This window comes from Cetorhinus maximus, chromosome 17 (genome assembly GCF_964194155.1).
Source record: "Cetorhinus maximus chromosome 17, sCetMax3.hap1.1, whole genome shotgun sequence".
NCBI lineage: Eukaryota > Metazoa > Chordata > Chondrichthyes > Lamniformes > Cetorhinidae > Cetorhinus > Cetorhinus maximus.
The window spans coordinates 79766287-79784213 of NC_135895.1; the positions used below are offsets into that span (position 1 = coordinate 79766287).

Here is a 17927-nt window from a genome sequence, read left to right on the forward strand (position 1 = left end):
GGTCAAACAGACAGAGAGAGAAAACAGGTGGACAGCTTGGTGAACAGTATGGAAGAGCAAAGTATTAGAGAGTGGAAGTTAAGGAAAGAGCATTGTGAGAATAAGGAATTGAGTTCGATTGAGAGAACTAGGCTTGCAGTCAACTCAAGTGGGTTTCGATTGTCACCGATTGTCACAGATAAATTTTAGACAGTTTATGAACAACATCCGATTGTCAGTAGCTGACACTCGAGATTTATAAGTGAGGAAAGGGTCCTGATACAGCCCAGTGAATCGATAGCAGGGCCACTGGATACTTGGCATAGAATGAATTACTTTGGTGTGCAGCCCCTGTGGTTATGTACGTAAAGGCATTTTGCCCAGTGTGACTCTACAGGCAGTGAGAGGAGTAGCCACTTCATCTGTTTTTGGTGGGGATGTTGAGTGGGGAGCAACGTTAGCCATGACACTGAGGGAATGTCTTGCTTGTCTTCAAATGAGGAACTTCGACGCTCACCGGAGCAGCCTGCCAGACCCTCACTTTAATGTCTCCTCTGAGACATGGCACCTCCTGCAGTGCAACCCGAGGTAAATCACTGGAGTGTTGGCTCAGATTGAGTTCAAGTTCCAGGGTGTGGCCTGGACTCAGGCACCTTCCAACTTGAGAGGTGAGGGTGCAACCAAGTTTTATTTCACATGAGTGTGTTTTTGACCATAGCCTGTTAGCACAGCTCTCGTTCCCTCAAAGTTATTCTTCTTTCAATATCTGTTTGTATAATATAGCACAGAGGAGGGCTTGTGGTACAGTGGGGAGCGTCCCTGCCTCTGAAGCTCCGGGTTCAAGTCCCACTCCAGGACTTGACGGCCAAAGAAGGTGTGCTTATAATGTGGCCTAACACGCTGAGTATCAACTTGTAAATCCTTCCAACGTTCACCCATGGCAAGAGTGGGAGAGATTCCTGATCAGCCATGTAATGGGAAGAACATTGGAGCCTCTAACATCACTACCCATAGCTTCAGGCTACAACAAGATGCCATAGCAACTGGGGCCCCTTGGGAGGGGCTGGTTTGCTCAGTTGACTGGACGGCCGATGTGGATCATGTTGATGCCAACTGCATGGGATTTGATCCCTATTCCAGCTGGGGCAGATTTGGGAGCTGCCTCCTGGCCCCACCACTGCAATAAGGAGGGTAAAGTGGGTGATACCTGCCGTAGGACAGAGAACTGATGGAGAATGCGGGACAGGCAGCCTGCTAGTGTGATTTACACTCTCCCAATTAAACTTTTGGATCAATATCTAGGGTGGAATTGGACTGAATCTCATCACAAGTACTGGGATGTCGATCTATACGAAGAGTTCACAACATCAGAAAGTCCCAAAGCGCATCAAAGCCAATGTTATAATAATTTGAAGTGTTTTTTTCAGTAATTTAGGAAGGTTGACAATTTTCACAAAGAAAGGTGCCTCAAACAGCAACGGGATAATGATCAGATTATCTGTTTCAGTGATGGTTGGTGAGGGATCATTTCTGTCCAGCACACCAGTGGCTCCCACACACCCTTCGGGTTTAACATCTCATCAGGACGCAGCGCCTCCGACAGTGCAGCACTCCCTCAGTACTGACCCTCCGATAGTGCAGCACTCCCTCAGTACTGACCCTCCGACAGTGCAGCACTCCCTCAATACAGACCCCTCCAACAGTGCAGCACTCCCTCAGTACTGACCCTCCGACAGTGCAGCACTCCCTCAATACAGACCCCTCCGACAGTGCAGCTCTCCCTCAGTGCTGACCCCCCAACAGTCCAGCACTTCCTCAATACTCCCCCTCCAACAATGCGGCACTCATTGAGTACTGACCTTCCGACACTCCAGCACTCCCTCATTACAGACCCTATGATTGTGCAGTACTCCACCAGTACTAACCCTCTGACAGTGCTGCACTCCCTCAATACTAACATTCTGACAATGCAGCACTCCCTTAATATTGACCCTCTGACAGTGCGGCACTCCCTCATTGCTGAACCTCCCACCGTGCAGCCCTCCCTCTGTACTGACCTTCAGTGCGGCACTTCCTCAGTAACGAACACCTGACAGTGCGGCGCTCCCTCAGTACAGACCCTCCGACACTGCAGCACACCCTCATTACTGACCCTCGAACAGTGCAGCTTTCATTCAGTACTGACCCTCCGACGGTGCAGCAGTTCCTCAGTACTGCCCCTCCAACAGTGCAGTGTTCATTCAGTACTCATCTTCTGACGGTGCAGCAGTCCCTCAGTACTCCCCCTCCAACAGTGCAGTGTTCATTTAGTACTCATCTTCCGACGGTGCAGCAGTCCCTCAGTACTGACTCTCCAACAATGCAGTACTCCCTCAGCACTGACCCTCCGACAGTGCTGCACTCCCACAACACTGACACTCCGACAGTGCGGCACTCCCCTAATACTGACCCTCCAACAGTGTGGCACTCCCTCAATATTGACCCTCCAACAATGTGGCACTCCCTCAGAACTGAACCTTCGACAGTGCAGCCTTCTGTTAATACTGACCCTCAATCAGTGCAGTACTGCCTCAATACTGGCCGTCCAACAGTGCAGCACTCACTTAATACTGATCCGCCAACAGTGCAGGTCTTCCCCAGTACTGACCCTCGGACAGTACAGCTCTCCCTCAGTAGTGCCCCTCCAAAAGTGCTGCACTCCCTCAATACTGTCATTCCGATAGTGCAGCGCTCCCTTAATACTGACCATTCCACAGTACGGCACTCTCTCAGTACTGATCCTCCGACCGCGCGGAGCTCCCTCAATACTGCCCTTCCAAACATTCAGCGTTCATTCAGCACTGACCTTCCGACAGTGCAGCTCTCCCTCAGCACTGACCTTCAGTGCAGCACTGCCTCACTACTGACCCTCCGACAGTACTGCACTCCCTCAATATTGACATTTCGACAGTGCAGCACTCCCTTATTACTGAACCTCCATCAGTGCGGCACTCCCTCAGTAATGCCCCTCCAAAAGCGCATTATCCATGCAGTACTGACCCTCTGACAGTGCTGCACTCTCTCAATACTGACATTCCGACAGTGTAGCACTTCCTTAATACTGATCCTCCAAAGGTGCAGCACTCCCTCAATACTGATCCACCGACTGTGCGGAGCTCCCTCAGTACTGATCTTCCGACAGTACAGCACTCCCTCAGTACTGACTCTCTGCCGGTGTTGCACTCCCTCAATTCTGACCCTCCGACAGTGCAGCTGTCCTTCAGTACAGCCCCTCCAAAAGTGCATCATCCATTCAGTACTGACCCTCCAACAGTGCAGCATTCCCTCGGTGCTGACCCTTCGACAGTGCAGCACTCACTCATTATTGACCCTCTGACAGTGCAGCACTCCCACAATACGGTCGATCCCAACAGTGCAGCACTTACTCAGTACTGCCCCTCCAACAGTGCAGCATTTATTCAGTACTGACCTTCCGACACTGCTGTGGTCCCTCAGTACTGCCCCTCCAACACTGCAGCACACCCTCATCACTGACTGTATGACAGTGCGGCACTCCCTCAGTACTGACCCTCTGACAGTGCGGCACTCCCTCAGTATTGACCCTCTGACAGTGGGGCACTCCCTCAGTATTGACCCTCTGACAGTGCGGCACTCCCTCAGTACTGACCCTCTGACAGTGCGGCACTCCCTCAGTACTGACCCTCTGACAGTGCAGCACTTCCTCAGTACTGACCCTCCGACAGTGCAGTATTCACTCAGTACTGACCCTCCGACAGTGCGGCACTCCCTCAGTACTGCCTCTCCAACAGTGCGGGCACTCCCTCAGTACTGCCCCTCTGACAGTGCAGCATTCATTCAGCACTGCCCCGCGACAGTGCAGTGCTCCCCAAGTGCTGACCCTCCGACAGTGCAGAATTCACTCAGTACTTCCTTGCCCACTGTGCAGTACTCCCTCAGTACAGAGCCTCTAACCGTGCAGCACTCCCTCAGTACTGACCTTCTAACAGTGCAACTCTCCCTCAGTACTGACCCTCCGACAGTGCAGCGCTCCCTCAGTACTGACCTTCCGACAGTGCAGAATTCACTCAGTACTTCCCTGCCCACTGTGCATTACTCCCTCAGTACAGAGCCTCTAACCATGCAGCACTCCCTCAGCACTGACCCTCTAACAGTGCAGCACTCCCTCAATGCTGACCCTCCTATAGTGCAACACTCCCTCAGTAGAGACCCTCCGACTGTGCAGCGTTCCCTCAGTACTATCCCTCCAACAGTGCAACGCTCCTTCAGTACTGACCCTGTGACAGTGCTGCACTCCCTCAGTACTGCGCCGGCCTGGTTTTAGTGCTTATGCCTCTGGAGTGCGAGTCAGCCCTACTACTGTGTGCCTCCGAGGCAAGAGTTCTACCCACCCTGCAATGTCTGAACACTTTAATTGGAAGTGATTTAAGACCAAGAACTAACCCCAACGTTTTTAGACAGAGAGTTGTGTGGGTGGAAATCCTTGTCTGAGTTAGTGATTGTAACACAGCCCTTTGTAAACATTTCCAAACAGGTTGGACAGATGAATGAAAGAAATGAGGGTAAAGGGATGCGGGAACAGTTTGGAATTCGGAGAACCGTCTGTTAGGAGGCTAAAGACCAACGTGGACCTTTTTCAGTGTTTTAATTTCTGTGTGAGGTAGAGATGGCGGAATACTGCCTGGATGTGGTTTCTCAGCTGCTGGCCCCATGTTGTGCTTTAAGACACACTCGCCCATGATTCTCTTACTGCTCCTTGTCTTTAACACTCGATTCAAAATCCTTGTCTCTGTCTCACTCTATCATTTCAGCTTGTCCCTCCTCTCTCTGTTTCTGACATTGACCTTGTGTGCAGCTCCTCCTCCAAACTCTCCCCACACCCCTCCCCTCCTTGTTCCAACACTGATGGTCAGCATTTCAGTCCCATTGAAACTTCCCTCCCGAACCCTAACCACCTCTCCACTTTGGTAAACCAACTCAATACCCATTTTTCTTCATTGAAGCCTCCTGTTGCCTCAGCCGAGCTCTCCCTAACTGGCTCAGAGCCCCATTCCCTTCCACCTTATTCCTGAGCTGGTATGGAGTCATTCCTTTCATTTTAAAGGCACTTTTATTGCAATGTCAGGCATTTATTAAAAGGCAAGTGCCAAGTTCGCAGTCTTGCTGTCTGTACCGCTGCAGAGTCTCAGGCCCTGAAATATCCGCCTGTAGAGCGACTCCAGCTTCACACGGGTTAGCAGTTGGAAGTAAAGTAGTTGCCAGCTCTCGAGGATTGCCCTGGAGTCTCCAGGAACTGAAGATGAGTTTCCAGGGCACTGGTCCGAGTGAAAATCCCAGGAGGAAAATCATAGGAGCAATTAAACAACCTCATGTGGGAGTTGAATCATTTTCTTCTGGCGCTTCCATTTTTTAGTCAACAGAATGTTGGAGATGAGAAAGCAAGGCTCTTTGACTGACAGTCCGTCACCCAATCAGATAACAGAGAAATGACTCTCTTTCTGACTGCCGTCGGAAGGCTGAACACTGTGACGATGGACTGAATCCGTTGCTGCTGTCTTAACCCTTAGTCTAAAGCCATTTTCAACTCTTTAAAATACTTATTGACGTTTGACCAAGCTTTTGGTCATCTGACCTAATATGCCTCGGCCTCTAACCTCATTTGATAATGTGAAGCGCTTTGAGGTGTTTTGCTGTGTTAAAGGCACCTACATAAATGCAAGTTGTTGTTGTTCAGTGGGACTAACTGGATTGCTCTTCCAAAGAGCTGGCACGGACTTGATGGGCCAAAAGGCCTCTTCCTATATAATCCTGTGATTGAGGCGTCAGTTGACCACTGGCAAGTTTGAGGGCTGTCGATGGTTGGCAGTCGTGTAATGAGACCTCCAGGAATACATTTACTGTAGATCGTGGTGTATAAGTTGACCTTTGTAGCTTTAAAGCAAAAACAGAAATATCTGGTAAAACTCAGCAGGTCTGGCAGCTTCTGCGGAGAGGAACACCGCTAACGTTTTGAGTCCGAATGACTCTTCATCAGAACTAAGGAAAAATAGAAAAGAGGTGAAATATAAGCTGGTTTAAGGGGGGCTGGGACAGGTAGAGCTGGATAGAGGGCCAGTGATAGGTGGAGATAACCAAAAGATGTCATAGACAAAAGGACAAAGAGGTGTTGACGGTGGTGATATTAGCTAAAAAATGTGCTAATGGTGACATTAAGCGTAGAAAGCAGGACGAGCAAGGTACAGATAGTCCTAGTGGGGGTGGGGTGGGGGGAAGGGATCGAAAAAGGCTAAAAGGTAGAGATAAAACAATGGATGGAAATATATTTAAAAATAATGGAATAGGTGGGAAAAGAAAACTCTATATAAGTTATTGGAAAAAAGGGGATCAGAAAGGGGGTGGGGTTGGAGGAGAGAGTTCATGATCTAAAGTTGTTGAACTCAATATTAAGTCCGGAAGGCTGTAAAGTGCCTAGTCGGAAGATGAGGTGCTGTTCCTCCAGTTTGCGTTGAGCTTCACTGGAACAATGCAGCAGGTCAAGGACGGACATGTGGGCAAGAGAGTAGGGTGGTGTGTTGAAATGGCAAGCCACAGGGAGGTCTGGGTCATGCTTGCGGACAGACTGAAGGTGTTCTGCAAAGCGGTCACCCAGTCTGCGTTTGGTCTCTCCAATGTAGAGTAAACCGCATTGCGAGCAGCAAATGCAGTAGACTAAATTGAGGGAAGTGCAAGTGAAATGGTGCTTCACTTGAAAGGAGTGTTTCGTAGCTTTAAAACCTCCTTCCAAGGACGGGAGTCAACTTATACATGAGCATGAAATGTGAACCGTTGGTGCGGGTGTGAGTGGCCGCCATTTTGAAATGTGAGAAGAAAACATAACATTGGTAATTCAAATTAAATCCACGTGACATGTTTTATTGGGTGAACTAATTCTACAAAAGACACCTTTAACCACATTGAAAGTGTTTTAAAACCCATCAAATTCATCACCTTCAGCATCTGACACAAAGGGTTCATCAGATTCATCGAGTTACTTTGACTTTGGCATCATTGCCAGGTTCCCTCTCTGGATCAGATTTGGCACTTTCAGTTTCGGAATCATCCTTTCACAGAAAATGCTTGAAAAACTCAGCTGGCCTGGCAGCATTTTCTAGTTTTTGTTACGCCTAATGGCTGTTGCTCTGAAACCTTTGCCGAATTCGGTTTGATTTGGCCTAATTAAGTGTGTATGTGTGCAATGCATTTCTGGTGACAGTGAAAACATTCTGACCATTTTCAAGGGCCCATTCTGATATGTGCTTTGCAGAATAAGGCCAGTGGCTGGTCCCTGTTCACATGACTCATTTGGTCTTGGGCATCATCTTTAGGGCGGATTCCTCCTTCTTCCATTCTCGCATCAGTTTTCCACTGACTCCAAATGGCTTCACTGCAGCATGGTTATTTGGCGAGCTAGCAAATGTTACGATTTTTAGACTAAAACCAGCTTCAGGGAGATTGAGTGGATATGAAAAGAATTAAATAATCGATTTAGAAATTTATTCAAACACGCCCCCTCATGTGACTGTCACATGAGTTGGGACATGTTTGTAAAAGTGGGAAAACGTATTCACTGGTTTCATAAAAGCTTTAGGAAACCTCATCCCGCCCGTGGACGAGGTTCCCTGCAAAACGCGAAGGCCGCTTGGGCTTTTCGCCTGCCCGCCAACCTTCAGGTTGGACGGGCAGCGCTCTTGAGCACTTTAATTGAGTTCTTAATGTTCTTAATAGGCCCTTAACATTTCGGCGGGCGTGCAGCTGACTCCAGCGTGCGCCCGCCAAACGAAATATCGCGATGGCGCACGATGTTGTCGGGACGCAAGCCCGACGTCACCGCGTGCCATTTTACGCGTTGGCATGTTGGCCCCGCCCCCGCACGCCGACCGGAAGATTCTGCCCATGATTTTTGACACTGAAAAAAAATGGGGTTGCCTTATACACTGTGATCTACGGTAACTAGAGTTTGCAATGCTTATGAGAATTCGGTTTCTGTACTAGCTCTGTAGTTGATCTATTAGTTCTAGTTGTGTGACTGTCTAGATAAGATTGTGGTGACATGCATCAGTGTGTTAGAGTGTGACAACTAGCCTGACAAGCTCCACACTACCTCTTTAATTGCACTTAAACAAGTCAAATAAACTGACCGTACAGCCTTGAGCTCCTCATGTTATGTGTGGAATGAATGACTGATGTGTTATTACTTAAGTAAACCCTTTCAGGTCAAAAGGTTGTCAGCCTGAGTGGCCTCTGGAGAAATGGGAAAGCTCTCGCCCAACCCTGGAGGCCCCCCTTCCCCATTTGCCTCCTGAAAATGGTCAGCCAGATAACCAAATGTGTATTTGGTCTTCTTGAGCGAAATGAGTGATGGTGGAAGGCTGTTGATAGGGTCGGCCCCGGGGCACTGCTAGGGTCAGAGGGATCACTCAGGAATTTGAAATGTCATGAAGGGATGCCATTCTCGGTTAATTAGGAGGCAGTAACGAAATGGAAACTGGTTTGGCTGGTTTATGCATCCCCAAGATGATGTAGTCCAAATGGTAGGTTGTGATTGTCTCAGCAAGCAGATGTTGCCCATGAGTGGTTTCTCATAGCTCTTGAAACTTAAAATGTTCAATTTATTCACAAACATATTCCTGCTCTTTCACTATTGGCTAAAAGCTCTCCTGGTTCATTAAGACACTGAGGCCAACAATCTGTAGCCATTCTGGTGGGCTCCTGTCACCACTGCCCAGCTGCAGCATAAAGCTTCCAGGTGGTGGTGTGAGCCTCTAGCCACCGGGAATGGGCAGGACTGGGAATCACCAGTCAGGACTCCCCACACCCTGGCCCTCAGTTGGGACCCAGTGTGTATGTGTGTGTGTATGTGTGTCTGTCTGTCTGTCTGCCTGTCCGCATGTGTGTATGTATGTGTGTGTTTTTGGTGTGCACGTCTCTGTGTGTGTGCGTATGTGTATGTTTTGTGTGCATGTGTATTTGTGTGTGCTTTGTGTGTGAGTATGTATGTGTGTGATTATGCTTTTTGTGTGTGCATGTGTGACTCTGTCTGTATTGTGTCTGTATCTATCTCCATATACCTAATTTTTAAAATTCATTCTTGGGATTATGGGCTTTGCTGGCTGGGCCAGCATTTATTACCCATCCCTGGTTGCCCTTGAGAAGGTGGTGGTGAGCTGACTTCTTGAACTGCTGCAGTCCATGTGGTGTAGATACACCCACAGTGCTGTTAGGGAGGGAGTTCCAGGGTTTTTCCAGCGATACATTTCCAAGTTGGGATGGTGAGTGACTTGGAGGGGAACTTCCAGGCGGTGGTGTTCCCATCTGTCTGCCGCCCTTGTCCTTCTGGATGGTAGTGGTTTTGGGTTTGGAAGGTGCTGTCTAAGGAGCCTTGGTGAATTCCTGCAGTGCATCTTGTAGATGGTACACACTGCTGCTGTTGTGCGTCAGTAGTGGAGGGAGTGAATGTTTGTGGATGGGGTGCTAATCAAGCGGGCTGCTTTGTCCTGGACGGTGTCCAGCTTCATGAGTGTTGTGGGAGCTACACTCATCCAGGCAAGTGGGGAGTATTCCATCACATCCCTGACTTGTGCCTTGTAGATGGTGGACAGACTTTGGGGAGTCAGGAGGTGAGTTACTTGCTGCAGGATTCCTAGCCTCTGACCTGCTCTTGTAGCCACAGTATTTATATGGCTAGTCCAGTTCAGTTTCTGGTCAATGGTAACCCCCGCCCCAGGATGTTGATAGTGGGGGATTCAGTGATGGTAAGGTCATTGAACATCAAGGGGCGATAATTAGATTCTCTCTTGTTTTATGTGCACACAATATATATATATATATAGTATAAAAACACAAAGCACTGGAAAAACTCAGCAGGTCTGGTAGCAGCTGTGGAAAGAGAAATAGAGTTAACATTTCAAATCTAACATGATTCTTCTTCGGAAAAACGATTTATACATTTATTTAGAAATAGAAACATGTGTGTATGCATAAATATTTGTGTATGATATAAAGGTATAGATAATCTGTAAATGTGTGTATGTAAATAAAGAAAGTATGTGTATATATATGGGAGGCCCTGTGACGCAGTGGGCAGTGTACCTGCCGCTGAACCAGCAGGTCCGGGTTCAGGTCCCACTTCAGGGCTTGATGGCCAAGGAAGGTGTGTTCATAATGTGTCCAAACAGATTGATTATCAACTTGTAAATCCTTCCAACACACACCAATGGCAGGTGGTATGAGTGGGAGAGATTCCTGGTCAACCATCTGCAGAAAGCAATGGCAAGCCACTGTAGTACCTGATTGCCAAACATACTATGGGCCAAGATATCCATGGCTGCCAATGCCCTCTGAGGGCATGGCACCTTAAGAAGATCAGTGTGTGTGTGTTTGTATATATAAATGTTTGCACAATGTATATATGTGTGTTTTATATATTTATAATATATGACAGTATATCTGGCTGTATATAGCATTGGTCACAGTGAATCATGTGCTGCTTGATAGCATTAGGAGCATTTTGCTACATAACTTACCGTAACTTAACACCAGGGCCACTCATTTACTGTGACACAATTGTACCCCCTCCCTCCCTCCGGAGCCTGGACAGTTCAGGGTAACTGGGCAAGACCAGGAAGAACTTGATTGGGAGGATACCTGAGAGAGCAGCAGCAGCGGGGCTTATCAGAAATGTGGCAGCCCTCCACAGTGGTATTACTCAGGGACAAAAACTCAGACATCAGCTTCAGAAGCGACCTCACGGTCCAGGCCTCTGGCTATGTGTTGTTTATAAAGGTTGGAAACCCTCCAGGACTGAGGAGCGATCTCTGGGGATTGAAGAGTAATTTCCAGAACACTGCTGCGAGCCATCCTGGAGAAAGCTCGGAGTTGTTGGGGGTGGGGGGGGAGGTGGGGGGTGGCGTTCAATACATTTTTATTGAACTTTCTTGTATAAGAATATAGCATCTTGGAGGAAAAGGACATTTGGGGGATTCTTCACTGTTAATCAATTGGGTAACAGAGTCTATGCGCTTCCCAGGAGGAGAGAATGTCACGAGGATGGACACCTTGGGTCATCAATGACAGAAGTGTGGGGGTGGGGCAGCTGGAGGTCATGTGACCAAATCTCCCAGCCTGCGTCCAAACAGAGTTGGGCAACCTTAACCTAAAACAAAGCTTAACAACTCTCATGTGAAATATGGTTTGGGCACTTTAGTGGCTGGCTTCAAATAGTTACTGCAAGTTTAGCAATGTTTTCACATGTTGGCCATGTTGTATTTTTTTTTAACTCTCAGATGGCTGAGGGACAAAATGACAGATAAAATCGTTTTGCAGAACATTTGGAACGATTTAGTTCTTTGCTTGGTCACTTTGGCTGATTTGTGATTTCTAATTTTTATTTGATCCTCGGGATTGCCAGTTTTGGTTCCTGTTCTCTGCTTGCTGATTGGGTGCACTGCAGACTGATTGTGCTTTGCCTGCTGGTTTATGAATATGAGCCAATCAGGTGAAAGTGGGACACACATCCACACATCAGCGGTGTGAGAGATTCTTTACAGTTTGACAGACAGGCAACGCGCACAGACCTGCCTCACTTTATAATTTTATTAATGATTAAATATGCATTGAAACATCGTACATCAGCACCTACTTCCTGCCTGCAAAGCTTTGCTTCCTGTTGTCACACTTTTGTCAATGTTTCCCGTTAGGCTGCGTTTGCCGACAGCGCGGTGCATTGCGCAGTGGCACACGTCACTCTGTGATGCCATTGTGAGTGACGAAGATCAGAACCCCCCCAACCTCAGTGTGATACTTATATAGACAACAAGGCCACACCTCTGGCCCATTTACCCTGTCAAGTAAATACTGTAATCCCTTCACCCATTCCCTATCAGGCATCTTTCCAAATTTAAAGCTGCTGAGTCAGGTGGAAATAATGGGAGGCTCTGAATCTTTAGCGTTTTTGACACTTGAAGATTCTGTGCATGCACCTTTACTCATTACAGCCTCAAAAGCGCTTATAGCACTGAAACAGATAAACAAGTGAAAACCTATTCATATTCCTGTGATTGTTCCCTTACAACGTACAATAAACCCCCTGCGCAGTGGCTCTAGCGTGCAAACATTCATCCTCACCAGGGAATAACTTGCAAACATTCATTCTCACCAGGGAATAACTTGCAAACATTCATTCTCACCACCAAAATGTGTGGTTATGCTTCCCAAATGTTTTTTAATCGGGCTGCTGTCATCGGTTTTCTGTGCATGTATGGACCAGTGCACAAGTGCAGGCGTGTATCGGCGGCCATCATTGTGGGCAACTTGCACTGGCAGGAGACACAGTGTTCCCATTGCAAGTTCTGAAGCTTACATTTAAACTGGATTTCAATGCTGTGATTATAGACTGCACCAGTGATGGTGCGAGAGCTCTCAGCATTTCCTCTCATATAAACATAGGAACAGGGGGGAGGCCATTTAGCCCTGTGAGCTTGCTCTACCGTTCAATGAGATCACGGCTGATCTGCAAGACTGTGACCTAATTCTATAATACCTGACTTTGCCTCATGTCCCTTAATACCTTTTGTTAGGAAAAATCCATCAATCTCAGTTTTAAAACCAGCAATTGATCTGGTATTGGTTCTGTTTTCAGGAGAGAGTTTCAAGATTCTGCCAACGCCTCACAGAAAGCTGCCCTCTCAGCCACTTTTCAAAAAAAAATTAATCAAGAAAGCAGCTAGCCCACCACTACGGGGGGCAGTGGGGGAGGAGTGGGATAGAGGGTGCCATCTCTCTGCAAGCCTGCCTTTGGCTACACCCCTGCAGACAGGCAAGGATGGCCTCTAGTCCTTCTTGGGGCACTGACACCCCGGCCTGCCCACTGGCTGCCCACCTTCAGGCAGTTAAACTCCCCGCCCATCCCAGAAACTCCCAGTTGGCCTCTTTAACTTCCACAAGGTTCCTTTTGAGCCTAATTGGCTCCCTACCTCATGGGGGTAGGTGGTCATGTCGGACGCCAACCCTATAAAGGATGTGTTCTTGAAGGGCCATAACCCTCAAATCAATGGAGCAAGAGCTGTCCTTCAGGATAGTCGCGGAGACATACACAAAAATTTCAAAGGCCTGGCCAGGGAGAAATGGGTTATTGTTTAACTCTGTTGCATTTCCCCAATTCCATTTCTGTCTTAATTTGATTGTGCTTTGATTACGAGATCTTTTTCTCTTCCTTTTTGCCCCTTCCTTTCTGAATATTCTGACACGCTCTGGATCGTGGTGTCCACTGGTACACAGCCCTCAGTCGCCTCCATTTAAGGCTTCAATTGGCCATGGGAAATGGAATAAAGGAAGTCCTTGCATCTGTACCATGCCCAGTCACATCTCTAAATGCATCGTCCCGGACTAATTACTCCAAAACTTTGTTATATAGGGAAACGTGGTGGCTGCTCGTCATCAACAGCAGTGATATGACAGCCCAGGTCTTCTGTTCTCCGGATCGTCGGAGACTGGATGTACCCCCCCCACCCCCACTCCAAGATGTGCATCGGGACGCTTGGACACCCCAACGCACTGACTGCATGGGAATTGCCCGGGAAGTTAGAACTTCCGATGGGCAATTCCCCTATCCCCCAGGACCCTCCGAAAATATCTCCGGCACTGAGTTCTGGAGAAGCCGGGATCAGAAATCCTGGCCAGCAATGTGGATCTCCGGAGTGGCACAGAAAGGTAGGAGCAGAGTGGCAATCCAGTGATGATCCTCGGAAGGTCTGTGCCAAAGGGTAACAGCTCTTCAGTGACCTTGGTTAGAGGATTTTTGTGAGGTTGGGCACTTTTTGACGCTGGCATCTGTCCCTGCCTGCGGGTTCCCGGAGTGTTTCCAAACACTGTAGCGCTTTTTTGAACTGTGGTCACGTTTGTGATGTAGGAAATACGACAGCCAATTTCTGCACAGCAAGATCCCACAGATAGTAGTGTGTTAGTGGCCAGCTAACCTGCTTTTAGTGACATAAGAACATAAGAAGTAGGAACAGGAGTAGACCATTCGGTCCCTCGAGCCTGCTCCGCCATTCAATAAGATCATGGCTGACCTCCTTGTGTTTCGATTTCCACATTCCCATCTAACCCTGATAACCTTTGATTCCCTTGCCTAACAAGAATCAATCAACCTCTGCCTTAAAAATATTCAATGACCCTGTCTCCACCGCCTTCTGAGGCAGAGAGTTCCAAAGTCGCACAACCCTCTGAGAGAAAAAAATTCTTCTCATCTCTCCCCTAAAAGGGCGACCCATAATCTTAAAACAGTGCCCCCTAGTTCTGGACTCACCCACAGGAGGAAACATCCTTTCGACATTCACCTTGTCAATACCGTTCAGGATCTTGATTGATAATTAATGACCTGGTCACCAGCAAATGCTTTCCTGTTCTTCTTCAAAATAGCACCATGGGAAATTTTACATTCACCTGAGAGAGCAGACAGAGCCTTGGTTTAATACCTTATCCTGGAAACAGCATGTCTGACAGTGCAGCACTCCCACAGTACTTGGACAATGTGTTTGTGCCTCTGGAGTGGGATTTGAACCCGCAGCCTCCAGATTCAGAGGTCAGAGTATAACCCCTGAGCCAAGCTGATATAAGTTTTGACAGTAAACATCAGCAGGGGTGGGGAAATCACTATAACTGACCCTGGCTTCTGAGTGTGGACCTTGCAACAGGAATTGCAGGACAGTCAGAGCAGCAATATTCTGACTCCATCGGCAGGACAGAAAGCAAAGATTCAGAGGCTTTCTTCCTCAGCTCCTGTGAAGTATACTAGACTATTATAGATATATACTGGTGCCCTCTCTTACTAAACCTGATTGACAAATTGCTGACTATTCTGAACATGAATTGGCCATCTCTGTTTCCCAAACTCAGATGGATTTACAGCTGGCAGTTTTTACAGCTTTTTCCTTCTGAAATGAGATAATTTATTACATCTGTTCCCCTGTTCCAGATGAGGTGAGCTAACTTGTGTTAGCCTCGGTTTTAAAAGGTGCATTTGTAAATGTTGATGTTCAAAGAGACTTGGGTGTGCTGGTACGAGGGACACAGATACAGTAAGCAATTAAGAAGGCAAATGGCATGTTGGCCTTTACTGCAAGGGGATTCAAGTACAAGAATGAAGAAGTCTGAATAAACTTGTTTGCAATGAGACTGTGCTGAGCGAGGTAGAAACTGCTACTCTGCTGTGTTGACTACACACCTGCTCTTGGTTTCCCAGCCCATTGTCAGGCCCAGGGTTAATCTGAGTGATTCTGCCCTCCCAGTGGGGAGCCAAGATTGCAGGGAGTGCAGCACAGAGATTTAGGAATACGAGTCGCACCCAGAGCTCCGACACTCACATCTTGCAAGTGCAGTTTGGTGCCGGCAGCTGAGAATTGTGAAGTTACATGCCCATTGAATTTCAAGGCTACTTTAAAAAAATGGTCTATCTGACCCTTCCGTGTCACTCTGGGCCATTTCAAATGATTGTCGGAAAACTAGCATTGGCCAATTGTCCTCTCTGGGATGGGCACATGAGTGAAATAAACTTGCAAGGCTACAGGGATAGAGTGGGGGAGTGAGACAGACTGAAGCATCGACATGGACTTTGATAGGCCTAATGGTCTCCTCCTGTGCCATAATAACTCTCGAGTATTGTTGAGAAAAGAGACATGCTGTTCAAGCTTTTCATCTTGCACTCATCAGGACAGACACAAGAATACCAAATTTCAGAGGGAGGAACAATTTGTGCTGCATGAGAAAGGGTGCTTATTGGTTGGCAAGTTGACTCTGATTGGTTGAGGTGTTGCTATGGAGAATGCATCAGGGAACTATTGTTCCCCACACTTTTGTTTCATTCAAAAAAGGTGCAATGTCTGGACATGTTCCTTTTGGCTGCAGAGGACAGGCCCTTATGCTTATGTGTACATGTAACTTATGGCATACATAAATGAGCCACATTGTGAACCCAGATGATAATGTTAAATTAGTTGTTAGTGTAATTCTTAGCACAGTTGGGATTGTTCAGCAAGTGCTGTCCAATCGCAGAATCACATCTAATATAAGGCTTTATGTTCTGAGTTTTATAAGCACGGGCTGGTTGAGTGTGGCCAGTACTCCGCCTATTGCAAATAGCCAAAGGTTGATACAATCCACCAGTCTTTGGCGCACATATATGGCATCACACCAGCACTGAAATTCAATTTACCATATTACTCATTTGTGTGATAGGCAGTACATCTTTTAGGCTTGACAGCAGCATTCTGTTAGTGGAAAATATCACTTGTGTTGCTACTGCATAGTAACAGCGTGAAACGGGCTAGCTTCACCTGTTGCTCAAATTTTCTAGATACCTTATCCTTCATGGTAATGGGAAGTAGTCTGGACGCTTTTCAGGTGTGAAAGTGGCGGCCTTAGGCCCACTCAGGACTCTATGACTCTCTCTCTCCTGCAGGTTCCCTGTATTGTATAAGGCATGACTGTGCTCTGAAGCTTGGATATCATGTTCTAACCATTGCCCTCTTCTCTTACAGTGTTGAGTATCCGAGGTGCTCAAGAAGAGGAGCCTCCGGACCCCCAGCTCGTACGACTGGACAACATGCTGCTGGCGGAGGGTGTCGCAGGGCCGGAGAAAGGTGGGGGATCTGCTTCAGCTGCTGCCGCCGCTGCTGCTGCTGCCGCTGCTGTCTCCGGGGGAGCAACGACCGACAACTCAGCCGAGCACTCGGACTACAGAGCCAAGCTCACCCAGATCCGGCAGATCTACCACACTGAGCTGGAGAAATACGAGCAGGTAAGTCAGAATGGGACTACTACTCCCTCCCCACCATATACCATTACACCTAACACATATCAATCACTTCCCCCTCTGTCTTGGGAAGGGGAATCCCAAGTGTGCAAGAGTTAGCCAGTCCCAGTTAGAGCAGCGCTCAGTGCCCCCGGTTGAGGGGGTTGGGGGGGGGGAGCAAGATGGGAAATAAGCAGGCTCCCTGTTACTGCTCAGCTATCCCTCATGAGTGTGCAGACACCTGGTGAAGGAAGCACTGAAGCCAGTCATGAAAACCCCTCCTCCCTCCACATCCCCCACCCTCCCTGTCCACCGTCACCCACCAATCTAGGCTTGCAGTCACTGACAAATGACCAATCATCAACACACATTAGGACTGTCAGCCTTCCACAATAACCTCAGCATTTTGGGCCATTCTCAACATGTCATACTTTGGTGCCAACACTGATTGCAGTCCAGGTTCCTCTCTCCCATTGCCACTCTCCCCTTTATACACAGTTCTAAGAGGCCCATGCTGACGCTGGGCTGGTGGATAGAATTGGTATCACATTTACTTAAGAGTGTTATCACTGAACTTGCAGCATGCGTGACACAGGAGAGATGGACAATGATGACATTTTCCCCCTGGAACTCACAGGAGAGATAGGTGATGAGAAACTCCTTATTGCTCCCACAGGAGATATGGGTGATGGGAAACTCCTTATTGCTCCCACAGGAGAGATGGGTGATGGGAAACTCCTTATTGCTCCCACAGGAGAGATGGGTGATGGGAACCATCTCCTCATTCCCATGGGAGAGATTGGCTCACTCCCTCCTGCTTGAAGTAAATACTCATGGGGTATCTCTGTCCCTGAGCAGCAGCCTATTGGTGCAGCTTATGGATGGAGCTTTTAGCCAGGCCAAGGAGTCAGAGCAGGGAGTATGTGGAAGACCAGGACTACATTGGATAGCCAACACACTCAGTGAACTAAACCTCACCTTGCAGGATGGCTCAGAGTCTCTAAGAAGAATGTACTGCGCAACATAGAAGACTATGGAATGTTTGGATACAAAACACCCCAGAATTGGATGTAAAGGGAACGGCACTAACAGTTGACTATTA

At 47.9% G+C, this 17927-nt stretch overlaps 1 protein-coding gene across 1 annotated transcript in view; it reads left to right on the forward strand.

Annotated features, from left to right (window-relative positions):
• Positions 1–17927, forward strand: part of LOC144692533 (pre-B-cell leukemia transcription factor 1-like) — a 724336-nt gene that overhangs the window by 593649 nt on the left and 112760 nt on the right. Inside the window, exon 3 of the mRNA XM_078561505.1 lies at positions 16572–16831. Within this exon, the coding sequence (XP_078417631.1) occupies positions 16572–16831 (260 nt within the window). The remainder of the gene's footprint in view (positions 1–16571; positions 16832–17927) is intronic.